The 27483-nt window shown below is 40.7% G+C and overlaps 1 protein-coding gene across 2 annotated transcripts in view; it reads right to left on the bottom strand.

Annotated features, from left to right (window-relative positions):
• Positions 1 to 9502: 9502 nt before the first annotated feature.
• CAV1 (caveolin 1) overlaps positions 9503 to 27483 on the bottom strand; it is an 18527-nt gene continuing 546 nt past the window's right edge. Inside the window, exons 2-3 of one of the 2 annotated variants that reach the window (XR_004081709.1) lie at positions 11460 to 11854; positions 9503 to 11393 (exon numbers count right to left, since the gene is read on the bottom strand). Coding sequence is in view for 1 of the 2 variants with exons in the window: in XM_005420896.2 (XP_005420953.1) it covers positions 11513 to 11854 (342 nt within the window). In the remaining variant the exon portion in view is untranslated. Of the gene's footprint in view, positions 11855 to 27483 lie in introns of both variants that reach the window. The other variant, XM_005420896.2, reaches the window with a different exon arrangement.

Below are 27483 nucleotides of genomic sequence, written 5' to 3'. Positions count from 1 at the left end.
CAAACTGGTTGACAAATTTTATTTTACCAGATGAAATATAAATGGAAGTAACTTTACTAATGTGCTTTTACCAAGCTGTCTCCTTAAGCAGATATGTTATCATCTGTTTCTTTTGATTTCTCATATTTAGAATCGATTTCTCACATTAGGATTTTTCCTGTAGCATTTTTATCCCAGACATATTGTAAAGTGATGGATAATTTTAAACGCTTCCTTACCGCCTCGTCGGTTCAAGAGAGCACAGCAGAGCACTGCAGCTAGATGATAGTAGGAGCATGAAGACATAGGCTTGGATTATCGCTACTACTACCTCTAGGATAGTTAGTAAGAAGAGAACTGGTAGAGTTAGGAGCAAAACTGCTGGTATTGTGGAGAACAGGGGCTGTTGTGGCTGTAGAGATGAGTTGGATGAGAAGGTGGCCTGCTGTGAGGTTGGCTGTTAGGCATACACCCAGTGCTAATGGGCAAATAAATAGGCTTGTTGTTTCGATTAGGATTAGGGCTGGCATTACTGGGGTAGGGGTGCCTTCTGGCAGGAGGCGGTACAGCGGGGTGTTTTGATAAATAGAGGAAGGGCTTCGGCAGGACCAAGAGATTTCCCCTGGGAGCTCCAGAGCTCGGCAGAGCCGCCTCGGCTCCGGGCGCTCCCGGGGCGGGGGAAACTCCCCCTCCTTAGACACAAAAATAAAACACCGCGTTGCCATGGATTTGAAGGAGAACCGAAAGAGTATTGTCAGGGAAAGGCTTTGCCTGGCTGCCCGGGCGGTTCCTGCGGCCGCTCTCAGGGAGAGGAGAGCGGGATGGCAGCGAGGGAGCCGCGGGGGGAACGCGCCGGGCCTGGGGAGCTCGGGGTGACCCATGAGGGGCTGGATTTCATCTGGGGCAGGGCAGTGTCGTTCGTAAGTGTAGGAAGAAGAGGGTCACTGGGGCAAATGAGGAGAGAAAAAGAGAAAACACTAAAATCAGTCCTGTTTGCTTTGCTCTCTGATTGCTAACACCTTTTAATGATGTTCTCTCTCACTGTGGGGTGGATTTTCATTGGCTTACTTCACTTTCCATTGAAGTAACTCGGAAAATTCCAACAGCTTTGGTGGAAACAAATTCCCATAATCTGGGATTCTCTGAAGTGTCCTTCCTTTCCAAGAAACATAATCCTTCTGTGGTAGAGAGAGCTCTATCATCTGCAGAACCTTAATGCATCACTTTTAATGCTGAAAATGTACCACACCAGAAATAATGCCCAGTGCAAATGTGATTATACACTGATCTCCCTACTCATTAAATTGCACATTTTAAATATCTTGCATTATTATTATTTCATCTTTAATTTCATTTATTTGCCTGACATTTGAAATTTATTGAACAGTCCAAGTAACACTCAATTTAATTCACTGTCTTCAGTGAGTTTACTTATATAGTGATTTTGGTTGGCTGTCTTTAAACAGAGATTTCCACTTCTAATTAGCAAATTCCTGGAGCTGTAAGTGCTTTTCTTGATTTTTCTTACCTCCACAGTGCTGCTGTGAATTGATAGAATCACTCAGAAAGCAAAGCTATTTTCGGGTGTCTCCCTGGTCAATAAGGAAAAATGTTCCTCTTGCAAAAGAAAACTGTTTCTCTTCTGCATGAGTCATGACTCTGCTTGTATGCACAGAGGAAAAGATTTCCAGCTTCTCAGGCCTCACTGGCATTTGGGGTAGGATTCAGCCAGCCAAGATTCACATGTGGAAACTAAATATGGTCATAGGGTTACACTCCCATTTTTTGCCCATTACTCAGGCTTCTGCATGGTGTATTTCAGTGCCTACTCCCTTTCTGCTGCTGCATATCTCCCTCTGCAGTGATAGTTTACTCTGTGGATACTGCTAGTAAGATCTTAGACAGCACCAGTTACAAAAAAAGTAGTGTATTTCATCTGCTTGGAGTACTACATAAAGAGAATCTGTAGTAATCCTGGGAGGAAAGCTAAAAGCTCAATACCTTTATAAAACTTCAGGCTAGAGGGTGTAATCTTAAGTCTTACTTGAGCTTTCAGCTGTGATAATCACCACAGTTTTCATGACAGAACCTGCCAAAAATAGACAAACATGAGGGAAAGAACATGTTGTTTTTTTGAAAACAAAACAGCCTATGTATTTTCAGCAACAACAAGTCAGAGAGACATTTTTATAATTATATACAACATCAGAAGGGTTCTGATGTCATGGAAGTCAGAAAAATACATCCTAAATTATACCACATTTCACCATGGAGGTTAATTAGCTTGACATGCCATTTTTAGGTTCCAGTAAGGATGTTCAGCCCCTGCTTGGGACTGGACAAGTGTGGCTGTGGAGGCACAGCGAACACCAGGTACTGAGGTGTCCCAGCTGTGCACTGCTGTGACCCCAGACACAGCGCAGCAGAGCACTGCCCCTTCCCACCAGCTCTCCCAGGGGCCCTCCCAGCCAGCCCCAGGTGCTTTACAGATCCCTGTGGGAGTAGCAAGGGGTTGATCTTAGACTGTGGGCTCAGTTTTGACTTCCTTAAGGGCTCCATGTTCTCCTTTCATCTTCTAAGCTATTCTGTGCTACCTGGAGACACAAACTGCAATGTATCCACAGTGGAGAGCTGATTTCTGTGTAGGTCCCACTTCCCACCTTCAACTTCCATTCAGGATTCAGTACAGAATAATAACAGCACCATGACCAAAGATTTCTATGAATTGGGCCTGTTTTCAGCAAAGCTTTTACATAGTGTCAAATTTATAAATTCTCCCAGGAAATTATATGAGACTAGATTTGGTTAAAACAGGATTATGGTCAAACTGGATTACCATTTGGTCAGGAGATGTTTTGTTACCTGATGAATTACACTTACCCTTTATAACCTCTATGGGACTTTGTGGCTTGCTGCAGTACTTTTACTAGAAACAAAACCCAATGTTTTGCAATAGCTGTGGTGACTACATGGATTAGAATCATTGAATTAGTGGTATGTTATAGAAATTTTTTCAGCCAAACTTTTTAAATTACACTTATTCTTTTCTGCATTTTGTTGTGTTTAACTACAAAATTGTTACTAGTAGAAGAAATAAAAATAAATTACTCTAACTTTAATTAGATAAATACAGCTCATTTCCACAAGAAATACCACACACTAGAGAACCACAGAGTTTAAACTCACATCTGGTTATGCAAAAAAAAATTCCTGCATCTTATTTCTTTACCATGAGAATCAGCCCTTTGAAGAGACCTAGGATAGGCAATGCTGCAGGGCAAAATGAAAGTGTTTCTACTTCTGTCACGTGTACCAATATTTGTTCTGGAAACAGACAGCTCTTTTTGTGAGAACTATTCCATTTCATGCCCCTTTCCAAGATTATTGAACTGGCTTTAGAAATACTCAGACAAGCCTTATGCCAAGTATTTGCACCTGTTACATTCTTTATGCAAAATTAAGTCACTGACTGTAAAGGTCCTAAGGGACTTATGTTCTGCCTCAGAAAATCATTTGGTGTTTATGCATATGAAATTTGATAGTGTGTGCCATGAAAATCAGTCAGCATGACTGCTCATCTGGGCCTCAACTACCCACGTATCCTTGGCTGACAAATAAGCTGGTGTTTCTACATTCATATAAGATAAAAGTGTTATTTTTAACAGATTTTCATAAATAGTAGTGTTTGTTAAACCCAGAAGGCCAACTTAGTTTTGAGAAGCAATTTAAAATTTGCATTGGATGTGACTCTTGGAGCCATGGCAAGTAGCACGATATACTGAATAAACTGGATCTAATACATTGTTATCTGATCACATAGCCATTACCTGATTGGAATTTAGAAAAATAGTCCCAGAACTCAACACAGAGCAATAGAATGGTTATCTGTTACTTTTTTAGTCACATTTTATCTGGTTTCCTTAAAGAAATAAAAGCTTTTTGCTTCTAGTTGGTGTTTGTAAATGGAGACAAAAATGAATGCAAGCTATGAGAAGCTTATGAAGTATTATTGAACAGGGAGAAGAACAGAGTGCTTTTATTACCCCTGTACTTGGCATGGGTGAGGTCACACCTCAAGTATGCCTTCAGCTCTGGGCCCCTCATCACAGGAAGGATTTTGAGGTGCTGGAAAGGAGGGGGAACAGAGCTGGTGAAGGGTCTAGAGAGTGAGTCAAATGAGGAACAGGAATGGCTGAAGGAGCTGGATTTGTTTATCCTGGAGAGGAGAAGACTCAGGGGAGACCTCATTGCTCCCTACAACCACCTGAAAGCAGGCTGTAGCCAGGTGGGATCGGCCTCTTCTCCCAGGGAACCAGACACAGGACAAGAGGAAATGGCCTCAAGCTGCTCTAGGGGAGGTTCAGGTTCGACATCAGGAGGAATTTCTTCCCTAAAAGGGTGGTCAAGTGTTGGAACAGGCTGCCCAGGGAGGTGGAGTCACCATCCCTAGAAGTGTCCAAGAGATGACAGGATGTGGCACTTAGTGCTATGGTTTGTTGATATGGTGATGTGTGATCAAAGGTTGGAGCCAGTGATCCTTAAGGTCATTTCCAGCCTGACTGATTCAATGATTCTATTTGCATGAGCTTTCTATCCAGAATCACCTACATGACTGCTGGAAGCTCCTGCTGACATGGAGGCAGACTAGAACAGAGATTGGAACAGGAACAGAGAAAGGACTTTTTTAAGACTCCTGCAAATTGTAGACCTCCTTCAAGATTTGATGAGCAAATATGGAGGTGACTTTGGAGGAAAATAAATACCTTGAGCTGAAGCTGCTGAACAGAGAAGCATGGCTCTGTGAATTCTCTGTAAGAGAATTCACACTGTAAGAGAATTCACTTGTCATGAAACAAGTGGGGTAAGGCTGAGCATTCCTATCAGCCAGCGACATGTCTGTGTGAATGAAGGAATTCACAGATGTTGGGGTGGTGTAATACTGATGGTGAAATAGGGAGAAGGGCTAGCTAGAATGACAGTAGTGACCAGAAAATGGCAATAGCTGAAGGCTGTGATGGCTGTGAAACTAAGTAAAATGTTTAGTGCAAAGAAATAAAGATAGAGCCTTTAATTTTTGTTGATACAAATAAATGATTAATTAATTTTTGTTAATTCTTCCCAATTTTGTTTTACTTTTCCTTGTGTCTACAAAGGCTTAGTGTTCTAAAAAAAAAATTTTCTTATGAAGAGAGTCAGTGCTCAGCATCCGTACAATTCAAGCTGAGGATTCAGACTGAATCCTTTTTTGCTATTGCTAAGAGGAATCCCTCTACATTTTGCCTAGTTATAGTTACTATCAGCAACACGGTTTCTGTGAGTTTCAGTTCTTAATAATCCATAATGCAACAGGTCCTTGACAATGATGTTTGTTTTACTTTTTAAAATTAATTTTTGATGAGTATCCACCAGCACAGTTTCAACTGTAAATACTTTAGTCTCTCAGCCAGGAAGGAGTAAACTGATACATGGAGAAGTCCAAGTTTTTTGAGAACTCCTCAACAGAAAGGCTTTCCTCAATATACTGAATAGCTGGCTTTAACCTCTCTCTGCTGAATACTGGTATTTGCTAAGACAACTCTGCAACCTAGAGGACTAAATCTGTATTATCAGTGGTCTCCTTCAAGGAGATTTTTTAGGCAAATACAAATGAATTTTTATAACTATAGAGATGATGCTCTAAACACACTCAGGTTCAGACCAAAATCCTGCTAAAATATGACAAAAACTGTCCCAGTTTTTCATCTCTAAGCATCTTTATTTCATGGGTTTCTTTGGACTGTTTCAGCACAAATAGAATGAAACTGGCAGAATTCTAGCTGCTTCCAAATGTAGTTTGAATCATTAATCATTGTCTAGCAGAGAGTAAGAACACTTGCTTTTGTTAAGACAGCTGACTTGACAATTATGTTCCCATTTGAATGGGAGCATAAACATCATGAAATAAAGAGATAAGTTAGAGGTAGGAACTGAAAAAAGGTATGAAAAGTCATCCCGTTCCTTTTTTTCATTTCAGAAATCTCCATCCATCCCTTTCAGATGGAAGTGTGTCTGCTCTGCACAGCTTTGTGTCATTCCTTGAATATAAAAGGCAGACCTGAGATCTCTCATCCACTTGCTCTTTGTATAGGATATATCTGTTCCTTTTGATCAGATTTCTTTCATTGCACCAACTAGTTCATTTCCATGTCAGTTTTTTCACTTGGGATTTTCTGCCAGTAGGGTTTCTGCCAACATGTACATCTGGGCAAGCTGCATCTGGAGCTTTGGTTCCTGGAGATCAGCAGGCTGAATGTTTTGATGACTAATAGTCACAGATGAATGCCTATATTCTGATAGTTGCCAAAAAGTTATACAACTCTAGAGTCCTTCCTCCTTTAAGGCTACTCTTGAGTGAATCCTCTGGTGTAAAACATTTTCTAGCTTGGAATAAATAGCCAGGAAAAGGCTGTCAATGCCCAGATACACTGCAGGTGTACTCCACACCCTAGATAAAGGTTCAGAGATATGATCAACTGAGAAGGTCACAGTTATGGCAGGCTTATATCTAAGTTAGGCCCTGGGCACCAGCAAAACTCTTGAGGACTTCTGGCAGTCTGCAGAACAGCCTTCAGCCTAGACTGCTAGTGTTTCAAGCTGGAAAACTGTTATCTCTAGAAGTGCTGGAACTGGAGACCATAATGCCTTTATTCCCCTCTGATAACCACTTGATAGACAGGAAAATCTGAAGACTTTAGATCAACAATGGTGTCACACAGCTCAGGGAATGCCTTTAAGGTGACCTGGCTCCTGTTGGAAGACATCATGCCACATCAGGTATCTATGGTTAGTTCCTTCAGAGCACACCATTGGTCTTACAAAAAATGGATTCATAGTAGTCAGCAAACTGAGTGGTGAGGAGCTGAAGTTTACACCTGGGAGTGCAGTGAGAGGAGTTTAAATCTCCTATCTTAAGGAGTGAGATGTTAGACTACAAGCCTCAGGAGACATTATTTCCCAGCCCTTGTTAGGGTTCCTGAGAGCATTTATCATCTCCAGCTCCTACAGGAGAGGGTCAGATAGAGAGAGCAGCACCTCCTTAATACCTCCCTGCACTGTGTATGTGTAACCTGAGCACCCTTTCAGTGAGTTTTAATGACAATAATGGGCCAAGGAAAGTCAGAACAAAAGCAAACCACCTACTAGAATTGAGCCTAGGCACTGTGGATTGTGTCTTGAATCAACACTAAAATTTGCTTTGACTATGAGAGAAGGCACAGGCTTGTAATGAATATAACCACTGTCTGTCCACTTGTGCTGTCCTTAGAATCACAGAATAATTAAAACTGGAAAAGAGCTCAAGAATAATGATTCTTGAGTCCAACCATTGACCAAACACCACCACATCAACCAGACCATAGCACTAAGTGCCACATTCAGTCATTTCTTGAACACATCCAAGGATGGTGACTCTACCATCTACTTGGGCAGCCTGTTCCAATGCTTGACCACCCTTTCAGTGGAGAAATTCTTCCTGATGTCCAACCTGAACCTCCCCTAGTGCAGCTTGACACCATTTCCTCTTGTCCTGTCTCTGGTTGCCTGGGAGAAGAGGCTGAACCCACCTGGCTACAGCCTCCTTTCAGGTACTTGCAGACAGAGGTAAGGTCTCCCCTGAGCCTCCTTTTCTCCAGGATAAACAAACCCAGCTCCCTCAGCTGTTCCTCATATGACTCACTCTCTAGGTGTTTCACCAGCTTCACTGCCCTTCTCTGGACTCACTCCAGCCCCTCAATGTCTTTCATGCAATGAGGGACCCAAAACTGGGCACAACACTCGAGGTGTGGCCTCACCAGTGTTGAGTACAGAGGGGCAATCATTTCCCTAGTCCTGCTGGCTATTTTTAATATATAGACTGCTTAGTAGTAGCAGTTACAAATTTGGTGAGAATACTGTGCATTTATATTTTCACAGTTATCAAAGGTACAATTTACCATTGTCCCTTCAGAAGGCCCTAACAGAGCAAAGCATCTTGGAGACAGGATGTGCTAGGTGTACTATACGATTGAAATTTTAATTAAAAGTTCTACAGAAAAGAGCAAGATAGAAATAAAAAACCCGTGTCACACGGTGTCCCAGTGTCAGATAACATAAAATGAAAAAGTCAGGGTTTGTAAGACATAAATGAGGATAACAAAGGTGTTCTATCTTAGCAAAGACTTTTATTCTGTGCTTCTTTCCTCCTCCTTAGGACATGAGGAAACAAAAGGATGCAGCAGACACAAGGCAATGAAAGCAAACAAGTGAACAAAGAACAGCTCCAGTTAGACCTAAGTGAGGGTTAAAAGGTAGCTTGGGTGCTGATATGGAAATTCTCCATCATTATTAAAAGCCTAAGGTTTGTCTTTGTATTTTGTTGCAACTTCATTTCAATAAGTATATTTTAAAGAAATATTCTGTATTTAGTTCTCAGTCAAATTCACACAGATCAACCACACAGCCAGACAGTTCACATGCTCGCAGCACTTGGGTACTCCACCTTGTTTGAAGTGCCCAGCTCTCCCATAAGAAGAAACATAGGAAACACAGTTCAAACAACATGGCAAAATCTAAGAACTGGTGACTCAGAGGATGAGAAGAGTGACCAATGATAGCCACAAAAGTTTTCTGATAAGAGGAAAAACTATATTGAGCCTACCTGAATGCACAGGTCTTGAGGCAGCTTATGACACTGACTTGTATCTAGCAGAGTGAGGCTGGCACATTTACAGCCAAGACAAGAAATTGCCTGCTGGCCCTGTCCAACACCTAATGTCTAATCCTCTACTTGACAAACCTGGATCCTGCTATGGGGTGTATCTTGGCTATGGCCTAACTGTTATGGCAGGAGCATGGATATGAGGTCCAGCCACAGCACAGCCCCATGACCGCGGCTCAGCAAATCGCCGGGGCAGTGCAATAATAGTGTCAATCTGCACATCTCTCCCAGGAAGAGTCCTGGAGTCATGATATCAAAAACAGTTAAGCCTGAATATGTCAGGATCTTTGCAAAAGCAAGATGGTTTTGGATACTGAAGGTGTATTTGCTTTTCTTTCACATTACAACCTCCCTTTTACAATATGTTAAATTTTCTCACATAGTCCAATTCAACATACTATTTGCTACCGCTAGCCTACTGAGTGCTGTTAAATACACCATTCTGCTGTTGGAAAAGATATGATGGACTACATTTATTTGGTATCTGCCATTTGAGCATTATAATATGGTTAACAGATTTGTAGACCATTCATAATAGCATGTTTTGTTGGGCTTTTCTGTAACAGTGTGACAGGTATTGTGCAGAACACCCATAGAATTGAATGTCCTGTCACAAGTTACATCCATACATGGCTGAATAAAAGCTGTCATTCCCCTATTTCCATACATTAAATGCTAAGGCTAATGAGCTTTTATTAGGAAAAATCCTGTTTCTACTGGACTGACAAAGAAAGCTTTAAACAATTTTTGTCCACATGACTTTCAAGGAAAAAGAAGTCAGACAGGATCTACCATTAAGCATCTTTTTATTGTAGTCTTTAATGTACATGCAGAATTTTTAAAAAAGGTGTCAGTTATATCTGTAAGCTCATAACAATAATGTAAATGTTTGGATCAGCAATGTATTTGGATTAGGGACTAAGAAATCTAAGTGAACAGACATCTTTCAGGATATACAGTTTGTATGGTAAATCAAGAAGGTTTTCTTTGGAGTGATTTTCCTCATAAAAAGATAAAATATTTCTTGTTTACAATCTTGGTTGTTTTTAATACTGAAAAAAATCTATAATAGTACACTCTTCATTATGTACATAGAAAAACATAAAACTATATCCATACCAGTGTCTGTTTTAAATGCAATGAGTAGTTAATAGCTTTGTAAATTTTTGTGCACCCTCTCCCACCCCCATTTTCCCTCCCCTACCCCCACTTAAAAATGCAGCATTTCCTAAAGTTTTCAATGCTTTGGCAGAAAGAGAATGGAAGGCACTTCCATGTTAGGTCAAGCAATATGTGAAATATCAGCACTAAATAAAAAAGCTGTAGGTGTACCAGACAGCTCCATGTTCATCCCAAGGGACGAAGTTTGCACTCCTGCATGTCACGAACTGGTTTGCTAGAGATTCCAGCTGGAGAAGGCTCAGACTCCAGCTTGGTTTACAATAACGCTGATTAGCCTCACAACTATTTTTACAAATGCTTCACACAAACCAATGAGGATGCAGAGAGCATCTCTAAACACAGTACTGTCATGAGGGCAAAAAGCTCTTGCAGGTCACAGCATCAGAACATGTCGCAAAGGCCCCGCTGCTGAGGCCTTCCACTTTGCAACAAGCTAGTTTCACACAACACCCTCTGTTTAAGACTTCCTGATGTGGCAGCTCAGCTAAAAATGAACAAAGCAACACACAAATGTGAAGATTCTAAAGCATCTCTTGTGATGGATAAATTTAGACTCAGCAAAGCATCCTGAAAACAATCTGTGTGCTAGTGGCAGGCTGACCTCTGCTGATAGGGAAGTTTTGAAAGCTGTAGAAAAGTTTCTGGCAGGGGCAGCTCCTCCCTGGCCTCCTGTGGCTTATCTGGCACTCCTTCATTTTCCTTTTAACTCAGGATTATCTCTGGCATACCTGCAGTGTGTATTTATATTAATACTTTGCAAAAATACCCCAGATGCCAATGAGATAAACTCGAGAATGCTTGCTAAGGGATGTGGGGATGTGTCATAAGTCACAATCAGGAAAACATTTCTGTAATGACCAGTTTTAGCTCTCAACTGCAGTTTGTTTCTGCAATCCTAGCAAAGGTTGAGAAATTACTGGATGCAAACTTCCAAGACAGAATGAGACAGAAAGGCACCGACCAAAGCTTTTACATGGCAGTGTCTCCAGCCTGACAAAATGTTAAATTTTCAGGACACATGCTAGTTCAGTAATATGTTTACTTAACTAATTTATCATACTGCACAATATCTGACCACGACTGTAAATAGCTGCAGTCAACTGACAATCCAATTGAAAAAGAACATTCTGCTAAAACCTGCCAGCTGGTCACGTTCATTCTGCTGTGATAGCTCTGTGCTCTTTAGCCACAATAAAATGAATGGCTTTATAGTGTTGGAAAGCACTTTTGTCATTCTTCAGTATCACTGTGGATTTATCTCACAAGGAATGAAGGGTAAGATAAAAAGGCATCCAACAACACTTCAATCTCTGAATTGAACAGCCAGTAAAATAATATGCAGCTGGCATGGAAGAATAGCCCTTTAAGGTTAGTTTAAAATGCAGACCAAAGGGGGTAGGGGGGAAAGGCAAAAGAAAGGGAAAAAAAAAAAAGGCAAGTAATCCAGTAAGAATGAACAGTAGAAAAAGAAACTGAGCAAGTGATTCTTTGTTTTGGGCCAGTCCACCACCAGTTGCTGTATGTTGCTTTGGGAAACACAAAACTGGCACCAAAACACTCCAAAAAACACAAAACCTTCACCCCTTCCTAGGCTGATGGCTCTCCTTGAATTGTCCCTCAGATCTCTTTCCGTACTGTGGCTCGGATGCTGCTGAACACTCTGCCTATGGCCTCAAAGAGCGGGTCGCAGAACGTGTGGATGCAGATGGAATAGACACGGCTAATGCACTGGATCTCAATCAGGTAGCTCCTTATGCATGGCACCACCGCCCAGATGTGCAGGAATGACAAAATGGCAAAGTAGATGCCCCAGATGAGAGCCATAGGAATGCCAAAGATTGCTGACAGTAAACGGTAAAACCAGTATTTCGTTACAGTGAAGGTGGTAAAACTGGCCTTCCAAATCCCATCAAAGCTGTGTGTTCCCTCTGGCTCAGCAATCACATCTTCAAAATCGATCTGCAGCAAAGAACACAAAGTCAGGTCAGTCAGACATCCACATCAAGGGTGTATTCCAGAAACACCTTTCCTGGAGAGCTACAGTCCTCTGCAAGAAAACACCAAGCACGTACTTCCTACACCCCCACATGATTCAACCTATTATAACCCATGATTTAAGTCATGAATCTTCAGTAACCTTTACCCAGTGGCTACCATGGAGCCTCAATGATTAGCTCAAAATTAGACATCTAACTTCTAGATGGAGTTTTCCACAAAACAGCATACATCTTCCTCACCTCCTATAGCCCTAAGGTATGCAGTGCCCTTCTGGTCTACTTAAGGTACAAAACAGGTGAATAAAATCATATTTCATTGTTTTGACTATTCATAAGTCATTCAGAAAGTCACCTAAGGAAGCAGTGCATTCCAACATGCATATTTTAGCACTCTGTTGAAATACTGAGTTGTTCAGGAAGCTTAATTGTCATAACATTTCTATAAGAAAATTAACATAATTGCAATGATGGTTCAGCTCCATGTCACACAGATGTGTTTGATATAACCCACAATACAGGATATTTAATTTAGTCAGCAGAACCAATTGTATAGGCACTGCAAACAACAGGAAAGAGAACATCACAACACTATTCCTCTGCAAGGAAATAAATGGCTCTTTAAGTCAGATGAAAGAAAAAAAAATTGCATTCCTGGGACTGGATCCTGAAGTAAGAGTATAATGCTGCCAAAAGTGAAGATTTACAAGAGCAAGGTAAGTGTGACAGGGGCCAGCTGCCTCAGAAACTCAGGCAATTGTACCTTAGCATGCTGGAATAAGGTGAATATACATATACTCTGTGTAAATACTGCTAACACTGTAAGAAAAGGCTCACAATCACTTCTTTTAGTCCAAAATATACATAACAATTGAAAAACACTTGTTCTTCTCTTCTGCTGAAACTTTTATCACCTCCAGACATAAGTTACTAGCAAAGGGACAAATTTTATAATATCACTGGACTTTCCAGCTTCTTAGAGAAAAAAGATAATTACAAGCAAAAGTGTACAGTCTAGCTGCAGTCTATGTGAATGGCTGGTAAGTCCTTGAGAGGAAATTTCTGAATTATCTGTGATATCCAACACCTTGAATGCCTAACATCAGGCTGGCTTAATTGAACATATTCACATTACTCTCTGCCAGTGCTTCTCTCTAGACATCCCGTCATTCAAAATATAAGCATCCTCTTTTTCTGCTACTCTGAACTAGGTTCTAGTGATCTGAAAGTCATTCTTTGGGATGGATATTCGTTATCATCATCACCATCACACCTAAAGGCAGCATTTCAGTTGAAACTTGATCTCCACAGAGACCTATGTTAGACTCTGCATTGGCAGAGTAGGTTATCTTTTTAGCATACATAAGCAAGCAGACATACAATCTCCTCCTGCAGCTATTCAAAAGCAAACTTTTCATTGTAGCCACATCTCACGTTAGCTCACTTTCAAAGTGATGGGTGTTCTTGGCTTTTTATCAAAATTTTCCTTGAAATCAGATAATAAAAATATCCATATGATGGCAAAAACCCAGGATGACAATAGTAAAAAAAAGCTGCTTCTCAAAAAATACTACTACATAACGACTAAAGGTTCAGCATAGCCCTCTTATTCTAAAACTTTAGTCAATTTATTGCATGCTTCCCATCAGCTGTTGCTGTAATCCTTGGTAAAGGTAACACAGCCATCATAGAGGTTCAAAGCATCGAGGGCTAGTCAATGTCATATCTAAAGTCTTTTCATTAATTTCAGTTGTAGTGGAAATACCACTTTGTATTATTTCAACTGGCTGATTAGGGAAATATTAGATCTCATAAGGAAAAAAGTTTGCATTGAGCTCCATCAGCCTTTTCACGGTTACATCTTTATTTTAGCCAAGTGAGACCTATTTTTATCAGAAATGCATTTTTTTGGCAAGCAAAATGAAGCCATAGTTGAATGTGAATTTTCTAGATTTAAAAAAATATATAGTAAAATTAGCCCATAATTTGATTACTTTCAAAGTAATTCCTTGTAATGAAATGGAAAATGGAAGCCAATAAACTCACTGGTTTTCAAATCAAATAGTAAACTTTCTGTAATTGTGATTCTCAGTAACTAATATTTTTAGCCTGTTGTGTTCAACAAAATGTCCGTGGAGAGCTGGGGAGCTGACAGAAGAATCATGGCATATAACATTTCCAGATGGACAGCCCTGTACTCCTTCCAGGAGATGAAGCTAATATTAGAACATTTATGATATATCTTTGGTCAGGATTTCCCAGCTCAAGTCATACACTGTTGTCCTAAAACACTCAGGAATGAATCTGTCTGTGAGATAATAGCGATGTATTCACGACACCAGTAATTATCAAGAGGTTAGCTTCTTGGACCAGTTTCAACAGGTCTCAGAATGTTTCTAACAATGCAGAGAAGTAGAAGAGATGGTCCTGTAGGAATGGTAGCTGATGTCGCACTACCGTGTCTGCCCATTTCGTTATTCTTCAAATTCCATTTCGCATTTCTCCAGTTTGAATAAGGGAATTTGTGAGTGAAAAGACAAAAATGGCCTGATAAACTCTTAGCTGAATACAGTGTTAAAATGAAGCTGTTATCTTCCCAAAGCTGTAAGAACATTATGAAACATAAGAACATTATGTACATGCCAAGAAAGTACGCCTGGCACATGAAGCTCTGTGGTGCTGTCCAAAACCAGACTTACCTGCAGCAATGTCTAAATAAAGACAGGCAAGGAGTTGAGGTAATCTGGGCTCTTCTACTTGTGTGCTAACAGAACACTGCCTGGGAAACTATTTATTTCTCTCTTCAAGCAGTACAGATAAGTCCTTAAGCTGCAGGAACTGAGATATCACTCAGCTTCTTCCTGCACTAAACCACTCCCTTGAAGGATCCTGATTTTAACTTGTAGGGATCAGTTCTCCACAGGCTGCAGGAGGAATAGGTGACTGGATGCATTTTGCCTGGCTACAGATTACATTTACATCACTCAGATTACTCAGTCCCTCCTCAGTCCCTCCTACTACTCTCCTCTGGTTTTTAGCTCAGTAGCACTCACTGACAGTGAGTGTCATCAGACTGATAAAGGGTGTCCAACTGAAGTAAGTAAAGTAAAAATAGGACTGACAGGAGAAAGAGAAGTGCCCAGAAATATGATTCTACAGAAGAAAGACACTATAATTTCTGGTAATGAATCTAACTGTCTTGCAAGTATAAGACAACATTTTTAGGGTATTGTTCTCAAGGCCACTTTTGTCAAAGCATCATGTGCATGTACATCTGTGAACTCTCATTTTATCTACATAAAGGTTTTCTTAGGTTGTGCACAGGTCTTTTTTAGTAGATTGCATGTTCCTTGTGTAGTTTGTTCCTCCAGAGCTGTCAGAATGTGCTGTGAAATCACAGAGGCAGTTGCCAAGCTAGTGAAAATACATGCACGTTCACTTGCGACAGGAGAGAAGTACAGGAAATTTGGTTTGACCCTCTAAAGGATGCTAATAACTTGCTCTAGCCTTCTGTTTCAGACCAAACTATTAAACACTATCAACTCCTGCTCCATGCCTACAATGCACTTCCTGACTTCAGCTATTCTTTGTTTCCTACTATTCAGTTTGGTAAAGCCAGTTTTTACATTGCTTGAAGCTTTTGTCTGATTCTGCTATGAGAATTAATGCAGCTTCTTTTGCTCTGCACTTGTTTATTAAACTCCTATCAGGAAACTGAGGAACCTGCTTTGATTCTAAAATAGATTTATTTACAAGAAAGGGAAATTGTATGGGATTTATTTACAAGATTTATTTACAAGAGCAGGAGAATGGCTATTTAAAGATTAGAACTATTAATTAAAAAAGCTTAACAGTGTGGAGTTATCATCTGACTCAATAATATATGCTACATGTATGAAATCAGTTGACCTGCTGACCTTGTTACTTCAAGTCCCTATGTATCAGAAGCTGGCCAGCTGGAATGGCATATTAAATGCCAGGCTCAAATCACCTATTTACCAGCTGTGCTTCTCAAAAGTTTGTTCTTTGAGATTTGTAATATTCAGCATATAGAAAAAATTACTGTGCTTGGTCGGTCAGAAAAAAAAAATTATTAAGACCACCAGCATTAGGCTTTGACCTACATTTCTGTGACTGTAACTATCATAATTCATACCTTTGTGTGTGGTAGCTGCATGCTGCCACTGTGCTCACAGCACACAGTTCACATAGCCAGGCACCACCCATATTCCACTCCAGAGGAACCCAAACAAGTGCCGAGAACGCCTAAATTTTGGTGTGCTTTCACTATCTCTCAGAGTCATTAAGAGGAGGCTTAGATCCTTACTTTATCTCTATTGATTGATCACTGATATGTCCAGGCAGGCAGAACACTTAAATATGCACACATCATGAAAATGAGAACTGTCCCACTGATGTCAATATGCTTACACACTCTGCCAGACCAGGGCTAAAGTCTAGGCTGAATGTACACAGAAAAGAGTCATAAGCTAGTTTTCTTTACATTTTTATGCCCAGAGTGTGGAAGCTGTCTTTACCACTTACCCTGGGCTGTTTTTAAATAGGTTTTCCCTGATTCCAAGACCCTAAGTATAATATTGTTTCACTGTATTAAAACATGTCTGTCCCTGCAAGGCATGAGGCAGATATGGTATTTTTTTTCTGTTGTAATAAATGCAATTTATAAAATTACCAAATATATTCAATGTTCTTTAAAAAACATTAACATAATAAAATGTATAAAATGTCACAAAATGGCAAGCCTTTCTATGGCATGGGTCATATTTGGGAGGTGATGTTAAGGACAGATGCAACACTGTTCTTATGTTGGAGAAGGCTGTGATGTGTATCATTAAAAATAAGAAAATGTGTGAGCATATGAGATTATTATTCCCTTAGCACTTCCACATGCTATTTGGAACTTTAAATTCTCAGTTACAGTGCCTAGAGAAGAACTTTTTTTTCACAGCAGCTGATAAAAAAGTTAAGCAATAAACTCACAAACTCTGTTAAATCACTGATGCCAGTTAAGCATTTATGTATTTCCTTGATCCTTTGGAATACCACATATGATGCTTGTCCTGACTGCTGCCTCAGTTTAAGAGAAAAGGATGAAGAAGTTTATACTCTTTCTACTGAATCTGCAGGAAAGAGGATAGGGAGTTGTTGGGGCTTACAGGAGAAAGTTGCTCTTCTCCCTTCCCTCCCAGACACCCAAAGACTCATTCACCCTTTTAAGAGCACTGTGTTATCTCCATCTGGCAAACCTGTAGTTATGTAGGAAAGCTGGAACTTTGTTCCTGAACACACAGAGCTTCATGATTCCTAGATGGTCTACTTCCTCACTAATCAGGTCTCAACAGCCAACATTAGGTGATCTCAGGTGTTTACTAAAGCAAAAACTCATTCTGCTCCACACTATTCACACAAACCTCAAGCAAAAGGGCAACTACTAAATGTGCACTGTTCTGTTCCCTCACAAGACAAAAAATCACCTTGAATCTTGGTATTGGTGGCAAGCATCTAACAAGGGAACCCCAAGAGTCCCTCCAGGCTGGGCTGCAGCATGATTAGGCTTTGCCTGTCAACCTCAAACTCTGTCTTCAGAGCACACTGTTCTTCTGGGGACTAGCCAGATCACAAGGCACAACAGTTGCTTCTTTGCAAAGAAAAATAAAAAAAAGATGCCATGACTGCAGATGGCTAGGATCAGAGCTGTTGTGTAAGGCTTGCTGAGTGCAGAAAACTTACAAACAAGTATTTCCAAAGTGAACGAGAGTCTAAACAAGCAAACAGAACTGTTGCACCCCAGTTACTTGCACAAACTGACCAAAGAATTTGCTCTACCTTTCCTGCCTCCCTTGCCTGCTTCCCACAGGGTGGCAAGAAAAGTGTTCGGCTGGCAGATCTCTTCATGGAAACAGTGAATCTTTCCTGAGTGCTACAGAGTATGCCAGAAAAGCAAACAATGCTTTAACAAACAAGGATATTCATGTTGGAAAGTAGAAGTGAAGGACTGCACTCTTCTAGCCCGAGAAGAAAACCAGCCTGGTCGGGAGTGACTCCTACTGCATGCATAACGAATACTCAAATGCATGATGAAAATGTGTAAACGATGCCATGACTTCGAAAAGGGGGTGACTGCAGATCACCATTTCACAAACTGAAAATCATAGAAAAAAGAAAAAAATAATAATTTTGCTTCTATTTACTGAGAGAACAACGTCCTGCTCCCTGCCTGTGCTGATTACACACCAGAAAAGCCCTGCTGATGGTCTTTTTCCATCAGATGGGCAGGCTCACCAAAACCTGCGGAAGTACTCGTGAGAAAAATGCAATTTATGCCAATGGGTGAGCACTGCAGCAAACAGCTGTTCCCCAGAGATCTCGTCCTGAACCACTTGCCTGTCCTGTTCCAACACAGGCTGGCAGAAGGAAAGACAAGCAGTTTCAAGGAAAGATCTGCACTCTAACACAGCAAAACTTCCTGCGCAGGTGGGGATGCCATGTCAGCTAGTTCCTTGACAAATGTCTTGATGTTGTTGGCGTAAGCAGTCAGAAAATAAAATTACTGTTTTCCTCCCTGGAAACTGGGCTGCTGGGAGGTGATTGCACCTTTCCCAAAGAGAAACCCTTAAGAAGCTTTCTTTGTTTTTATTATTTGGTTCATGTTCCACAGTTCCTTGTTGTATACAGCTGTTTTAGCAAAAAACCCTAATACATTTATGTATATCCACATATGTCTGTCCATCTGTATGTTTAAAGAGGTATATTTATGAACATGAACACCAGTGTGAAGTTTTGACTACACTAAACATAAAAGAAATTTTTTTCTTTTATTTCACTGGTGCCTGGAGGTAAACTGAATCCAAAAGCCTTAATAAAAGAAATTGTGTAAACTGACTTTATATTTTAAATTATATTTAATAAACATAAATATGACATATTTCTATTTTATTATGCTTACATACTATTAAGGTAATAAACTGCTATTAAGCCTAAGTTTTTAGAACTTGGTCTAACTTTATCATTCCTAAATTTAGGCACTAATGGGAAGTGGAAATGTAGTGACCTCAGACTCCTTAGTAGTGCATGGAGAGACAGTGACCCTTGGAGGTTGTTTTAGACCTGGAAAACACTTTTTGCCCTTTATAGTTTGTAAAGGGAGTCTAAGGAGAGGAGACTCTTGATTACACATACTGTCAATAAACACACTCCTGTTAGCTGCCGCCATTCTTTTTTGCAAATCTGTATAACTTGTTTTCACCTTTCCCCCTCATTTCTACCTGAACCCTGCTTATTGCTGACAGTGGGTGTGCAGTGATGCCCAGCTGCCTCTCTTTTGCTTTAAAAATAAACTTGACCCTGCATTTGTACTGTTAGAAAGTTGTCTTTCTTATGGAAGAGCTTAAGCTACTGATCCTTAAATACAAGGTATTTCTTAAGCATTTCATAAAAATCAAGATATTTTATAGTTCTGCTCCTGTCATAAACTGCATGAGAACAGCAGTGGGACTGAGTACAAGCTGTGCGGTGAGGCTGACACACTGGAGGAAAGGGATGCCTTGACAGGCCTGAGAGCTAGGCATCTCTGAGCCTCATGAAGTTCAACAAGGCCAAGTGAAAGGCCCTACACGCGGATCGGGGCAGTCCCAAGCACAAATACTGGTGGTAACTGCGTGGTAACTAGACTGAGAGCAGCCCTGCAGAGAAGGACCTGGGGATGTTGGCTGATGAGCAGCTCAATATGATCCGGCTTGCAGCCCAGAAAGCTGACAGCACCCTGAGCTGCACCAAAAGGAACAGGTTGAGGAAGGTGATTCTCCCACTCTGCTCTCATGAGACCCCACCTGGAGTACTGTGTCCAGCTCTGGGGCCCCCAAGATGAGAACATGGGCCTGTTGGAGCAAGTCCAGAGGAGAGCCAAAAAGATGATTAGAGAGCTGGAGCACACCCTCTGTGAAGACAGGCTGAGAGACTTGCGGTTGTTCATCTGGAGAAGGCTCTTGGAGTAGTAAATAAAGTGGGCTATAGAGGGACTTTTTACAAGGACAAGGAGGAATGGCTTTAAACTGAAACAGACTAGGTTTTAGATTAGATATTAGGAAGAAATTCCTAGGAGAGGCACTGGAATGGGTTTCCCAGAGAAGCTGTGGATGTCCCATCCCTGGAAGTGTTCAAGGCCAGGATGAGGGGGCTTTGAGCAACCTGACCTAGTGAGTGGCATCCCAGCCCATGGCGGGGGCTGGAGCTGGATCATCTTTAAGTCCCTTCCAACCCAAACCTTTCTATGATACATGAACTTGGACTTCATAAAACATTTGCTGATTTTATGGCTGAGCTCTATGGGAGATAGACCCCTGATCTTGAGAAAAACTGATTATTTTTTGTAGCATCTATTTGAATTCCAAAAAGGGATTTCAAAGTTGAAACAGGAAACGTTGCAGTCCATCTATGAGACTCCCTTAGGCTTTTCTGGAACTCAGAATATAAATTCAGCACAGCAGGAGTTTGGACAGAGAATGTGATGCTTTCACCTTCAGCTGTGAGAATGTCTTCTCACTTCTTATCTATGAAGTTGAATTTATCAGTTCCTATTTGTTTAACTACAAACAAACTCCACCCTTGTACAGCCCCACTAACATCTAGAGCACAGCTCCTACATCTGGAATAAAATCATATGTTATCAATTCATGAGCTCATTAAAATGGGACAGTAGCACTGAAATGATTTTTCTTTTGATTGCTAATCTGGCAACAATTTCTGACAAGAATGATATTGTATAAAGTTCAAATTTTTTTTTGAAACTTTCTCAATTTTTTGAATTTTTAAAATATTTTTTAAATTTTTTTTAATCAAAAGACATTTTCTTAAGAAATCTGTCATGAAAATATAACGAGACTAATGGCGTAAAACCTGACTCCTCAATAAATCAAATTAAATTAAATGGCATAATTTCTCTTTCACATTCAAAATAAGCAAACCTTTTGAAGTCCAAGATGGGTTTTATAACTGTCATTTGTCTAGAAAATAAATATGGTAGTTCTGGATCAAAAACCTCAGAAAATCAGTTACTGATATAGACTTCATCCTGATATCTGTGAGGAGGGTACTTGAGAGCTGTGGGAAATACAAACTTATCTTAGATTAGAACTATATGTCTTCAGTTTTCCAGAGATCACAAGTGTTTCAGAATCACCCAAGTTCATTTGTATTTTCTTCTTTCTGTTGCCTAAAATACAACCAAGATAAAATTTCCTCACTGGGGACCTCATTGGTAAACCATTCTACTGTACACAATTATCCCTTTTTCCCCTGGAGAGTTTTGCATTTCAATATTCTTTGTTTGTTTGTTTGTTTTAGATATCCATGCAAGAAGACAGTGTTTCTACCTACATATTGGGCTAAAAATTCTACAATCCATTCAAATTGTTCTTGATATTTTCTAACATATGATTGTTGAAGTTATCAGAATTGAAAAGTATTTGCCTCTTTTGAATCTGAGATAGAGTCCAATAAATTCTAACAAAAGAAACAGCCATGCTGAATCATTTGCTCTGTCCCCACAGACATCAAATTTTTCTGTGGAGTTATGAGTCATGTTCATCATGCCAAGCAAGAAGGCTGTGCATAAGGCTTTAATAATACCATGAGTTTAAATGTGAGCACAGTTTTTAGAGAAAGAAGCTTTCATTAGAACAGATGCCATTATTAGCTGTACTCTTATGGGCATTCAGAAATTCCATGCCTGAGAACTCCTAATTAATGTGCAAGAAAACTATTTTTCAGAACTCTTAAAACCTTGCTCAGACCTTGTATAAACTGGCATTCATGATGATTCAAGTCTTTAATCTCATACTCCTAGACTAGCCTTGGAAGAAATGCTTGAAACAGAATTGAATCATGTGTTCAGCCAAAGTCAAACATTTGACTTTGCTTGCATTTTAAATCTAAACCCCATAGCTTGTTAATAGGACACAGCATTACAGAACCATTTCATTTAATTAATTGTTTTGCACAAGTAAGGCGCCACGTCTAAACTGCAAGTATCAGCAGTTGAGACGAGCATGCCCTCTGAGAGCACTGCTTCTCCTGTCCTGTGGTTAAACACTGTGAATCTGCCTCCAGAGACATCACACTTTGGTCACTGCCAATAGCAAGAGCCCAGGTGACAAGCTTGGATTGGAACACACACACATATATTTGTGTATCTATGTATTTACATGGATGTTTTTAAATGTAAACATTTATCTATGATCTCATGACTTTTAACAATTTCTAAAAACAAAGAAAAAGGGTCTGCATTAAATTTCACTTAATTACTTATTTCAGAAATAGCACCTGATTGAGCTCTGTTTGTCTCTCATTTTACTATGTTAAAGAGCAGAATTGTGTTTCTCTCAGGTTGACACTTGCTGTCACATCTGAGTGACAGCCCATCTTAGGTCTCCCATTCAAAAAGAGCATGGGGTGACACCTGCTTTCCTTCCACGAGGTTCTCAGGTGTGGGAATGGGAAGTGCTCTGACCAGTCATCTCTCTCTGCACCTTACACCATGCTCAGTAGCACAGGGAGGGACCTTAATCATGAAAAATTACATAAAATGTAAACTGCTTTTGAAAGCCCTCTCTTTTTATTATGAGACAGAAATTGTAAATAGCTTTAAAAGCATGCCTGAGTAATACTTTCCTCCCTAATGGGTACGTAAGGGTATTACAGTATTTGTCAACATCTGACTAAAAATTCCAGATTTTCCCTTGTAGTAAGCTGAATTGCTCTCAACTGCATTAGTTTTAAGTGGAAGGCAGGAATACGTAACTTTTTGAAACTTGGTACAAAAGCTCTACATCCTCACATCTGTAGCCAAGTACTAGATTTTTTTTTCCAGAGCAAAAAGGAATCCTATACAACCAACAGCAGGTAGACAGCACTTGTTTAAAACAAAATAATTATGTTCTAGATGGTAGACCAGCCACAGGCTTTTCTTCCTGGCACATCACTGTAGGAAAAAATGGTAAGCTGGCTGCAGATGTGACTGCACAGTTGGTCCTCACTAGTAAAAGTGAGGATTAGACTTTGTAGAGTTGGCTGCAAGGTCTGTGCCCATTCTCAGCAAGGAAGTTAGTGAGAAAAGAGTAATCTGTAGATCTGGCTCCCTCCTCTGTGTTTTCCAAATTCAGTAAACTCTGTGCAGACTTGACCACAGATACGTTGAGAAAGTTTGAACTCTAAAACTTGAAGGCTGCAATTTAGCTGTACTCGAAAAATACAAGTACTGTGTTGGGAAACAAGAAGAGCAAAGCCTGAACTTTAGGCGCCTTCATGTGAGTCCTGGGTCATTGAGGAACGAATGAGAGAAAAAAGCAGTAAGCTTTCCCCCGTTTGTTGTGTCTCATCACAAAGAAAACCTGCAGGACACAAGTCCAAGAGCAGAACTGTCTGGTGAAGGACATTTGAAACAGATAAAACTCTGGCAAACCACCTGTATAATCACCAGCATGACTGCTGGAGAGCTCCCACAGGCACAGAGGCTGTTTCTCCCTTACTAGATTCCCTCCTCACCCCCTGCCTGAGTAGCCACCTTCACAAGCCAGTGCCTGGAAGAAGGGAACCACTAGTGCACATTCTCCCTCTGTCTAGGTGATGTATGAGGACAGTTGTGTGAGAAAGAAAATCTTTCCTGAAAAAATTGGGAAAAAACAAAGGAAATTCTGGTGATTTTTACTAATTTGTGCTTCCCCCTGTTCAGAGCTGTAACTTCCACTGTCTGCATACCTCAGGTTCCATAAGGCCTTGTTCACATCCCTCTCTGAACAGAAATCCAGTCACTTGCCCCATTCTTCTGGAAACATCCCAGCACTAAGCTCCCACTTGGTAGGTAATTCAAAGACAAACCATAGGCAAAGTCACCAACAGCTTTGATGCAAAGCTGCTCCACGTGTCTAGTTTTCATGAAAGGATTTTGACTGGGTTTCTGCCCCTTGCCTGGATCCCAACCCTAAAGCTGCCTGCACCACACATCTGCTGCAGGGGAAGCTGAGCAGATGCCCTGCTGCAAATCAAGGGATCGTGTCTCCAGCTTCTCACAAGAGAAGGTTATTTTTAAAATGTGCTATGGGAAGTATTTGAATACAGACAACACTGAGGCCTTTTAGAGAGCTGCTTACAGAGCAGATTCCTCATTCTCTGTCTAATCATTTCTATTTCATGGCTGACTGATTTGTCCCCAGTTTCCATGCTGTTGTGCCTCATAGTCAAGGGGCAAGAAATGCATAAAACAGTGGGTAAAAAGCAGAAAGTTTTGAATCTAGAAAAATGCAATTGCTTTAAACAAAACTGAGCTCAGCCTGAGCAGTACTTCTGGCATTACAGGACTCCTACACTTTTTTTTCCTCTGACTTTCAGAACTTAAGACTGGGGCCTCCTTCAGTTAGTTTAACATTCTGCTGGAAGTTTTACAGCCAAAGTAAGAATGGCAGATGCATGTCAGAAGGGGACTACAAGACTGATGGCTAAGGCAGGAACTGAATCTGTGTATTTTCACCCCAGTCCAAGCTTGTCCCCTAGGTACTGGGTGTGAATTTTATTGCTACGTCAGATAGACTGAATGTGAACCCTGTGGTCCATATAAATGCAAATTGTGGCAAAGATCCTCTCTCTACTCTGCAGGTTGGTTTATCTATGAAATACTTAAAATAAAAGTTATCCTTATTTATCCTTGTAACAAAATAGAAAATGTTAATTTACAATGTCATTTTGTACACATACTGATGTTTTTATGATGTAAAATGGGTCTTGTCTGGTTAACATCAACTTCATTTTGATATATTCCGAAGTCTTCATGTGACTGTCTTCACACCAGGAGCTCACTTGCTGACACAGAGGCAGTACTGGTATGCTGGCTGTTTGCAGTTTTTCGGTGAATGTGTGGAACCACGATTACTTCAAAAGGACAAACTGAAAAGCTTGCTTTTTCCATTCCTATACTTATTATTCCCCAAGTTTATTCTCGAAGATGGAATGTAACAAACTTCCTTAATCCTTGTCTCTGTGGGAGGCAGAGAGGGTAAGATAGGCTCTGTAGGTTTCAGCTTCTTTTGAGCCTATTATGGTTTTTTCTGTCAGTGGTCTCTTTTCCCATGAGGGTCTGTCTTTCATTGGGTTAGGTTGTGGACACCAGAATTCTGACTTGCTTGGGAGCAATGACTCATCCTCAGAAGGTCTGGTTGCTTTGGGGACTTCTCCTGTTGACATATGCAATAAACTGTGATGCAGGGCTGTTCATGAGCTCTGGCATTCCCTGTCTACTCAGCTGCTCCTCCATGGGTAGAAGAAAAAAGAATTGCTGTCTCCTCTTTAAAATCATCCTTTTTAAAGGCAGTTTTGTACCATTAGGTACACAGATGATTTTTTCTAAACAAATAATAATTTTATGCCTTTTCATTTTTATATGCTCCTTAAAAATACAGGCTGCTGTGATAATTCTTAGCATGGATCCAGCAATATGACCATTGCTTGTCATATTCAGCACCTTCAAATTGTGTTGAAGTCTGGAATTTGAATTTACTTATGACCTTGTTAAATTGTCTGCACATAGTATGAATCATTTTACAGATACACATTTAGGATCCAGAGTTCACCTCTTGATTCTCTGGAAACAGTACAGTATTTTTCTTTTTCAAGAACAGTCTTCATTACAACAAACATGGTGAATGGCACACACTCTGACACTGCTGGCCACTAAGCAAGCCAGTTAGTGGCTTAGTCACCCACTAGGACTGGGCAGCTCCCATTTTCCCTAGGGTCCAACAAACCCAGATGACAGCACCCTCAATTTTCACATTGCAGTGGTGTATTCCCTTCTCCATCTTTCCAGGCTGCAGAGCGATCTGAGAAATGCTTGTTAGGCCTTGGGTTTGGAAACACCACCTAGGCTCAGCTCTTTTCAAGCTTACCAAAAACACTGTCTGCTCCCAGGAATTGCTAAAAATCTGCTGTTTTCCTTATGACCACCCTTGGAAAGTATTCCTCCTGCCTGAATGGCACAACATTCCTGTTCTCACACCTTCAGAGAAAGTGCCGACCCAGACTGCGGCCAGGACGAAATATTGTTATGACTAAAGCCCACTCTCTTGCAAGCCTACAAAGAGCGGCCCAAAATGGGTCCTTTGAGCTCTCCTGGACTGCAGCAAGCTACCAGCAGCAACCTCCCTCTGAGGGAGATGCCTCTCAGAGCCTCATGTATGGAGGATCACTGAAACAAGCTGTATCCTGGGCCAATATGCAGACTCCTCAAGGCCCAATCCTTTGCCCATTGGGAAGTGCAAAAGCATCCAAAGCGAGTATTTCATTGATCTCTGGGGGGAATTTCTCACAGGCACCTTGCTTGCACTGACTCTGCCTCTCTGTGTGCATGCCCCTGTGCATATGCTACAGCAAATCTGAGAGAAATAATGCTTTCTTAGATGTCTAAGTACCTTGGATATCTTAGTAAGTTAAGCTAGTGAGCAAGGTTAGGTTATAGCTATAAACTTACTGAAATGCTGTTAAGTATTGTTCTTTTGCTAAATTGTTCAACATAAGTTATAAGCTAAGTGTTGCTAAGGGTTGTTCTTCTGCTGAGTTGCTAACTTCAAAGTTATAAATTAGGTTAAATGCTCTTCAGTGTTATTCTCAGTAAATTGCTAAGGTTAGGTTAAGTCATAAATTAAATTTAAGCTGTAAGATAGGTGTAAGTGTTCTTCCTATGTTAAATTGTAAAGCTTAAGGAATAAAGTGAAGTACTGTTAGACTGGAGTGTTGCTAAGCTTTCAGGCCTTGTTCCTTTTTGTCCTTGCCTGCACTGTCTTTTGTCACAGACACACACACCTAAGCACACACACACACCCCTAGATAGTTCTCACTTCATTTCTGTTTGGATTGTCTGGATTTTGTTTGGTTTTGTTGTTGTTTGTTTTCCCTTGTTGGGCCTTGGTGTCCTGTAAGTAGTAGAATTAATCTTGCCAATAAACTTGTCATGCTTTTCCACTTAATATTAAATGTGACTTTTGCTCATACCCTTGCCGATGATTTTTTAAGTGATCTCAAACACTCTCGTTCGTAACACACATGGATCGTACAAATTTGTCTGTATAAATTCTTTTTCTACAAGAAAACCTATCTCTGTGATATTTCTGACCAAAGTGACTTCAAGCAAAAATCTCCATCGACTCTGACCTGTCAAAACAATCAAACTGATTTATAAACCCAAACAAAAAATCTAGGCAAGGGCACAGTTAGATTTTGCTTAGCTTATCATCCTTTGAAGGAAGGAAAAGCACCAAAGAGAACAAAACAGAACAAGGACACAAATCCAACCGGTCACCAGAATCTCTGATTTTGCACCCGCCAGGCTTAAGGAGGGCGATCTGGTTTGTGACATCTCCCCGCCCTGCCCCTGTGCGTGCCTCGGGGAAGGAAAATCTTTCCGACGGTGTTACACAAGGTCACGCACTCATCCCCCGCTCCCCGGCCCCGTCCCGGCTGCAGAGCGGGCTGCGGCACACAGAGCGGCGGGACCCCCGCCCGGAGCGCCCCGCGGGACAGCGCGGCCAG

The sequence above is a fragment of the Geospiza fortis genome, unplaced genomic scaffold, assembly GCF_000277835.1.
Source record: "Geospiza fortis unplaced genomic scaffold, GeoFor_1.0 scaffold195, whole genome shotgun sequence".
Taxonomy (NCBI): Eukaryota; Metazoa; Chordata; class Aves; order Passeriformes; family Thraupidae; genus Geospiza; species Geospiza fortis.
Note: the sequence above shows the minus strand (reverse complement) of the source record. Positions and strands in the feature narration are given on the sequence as shown.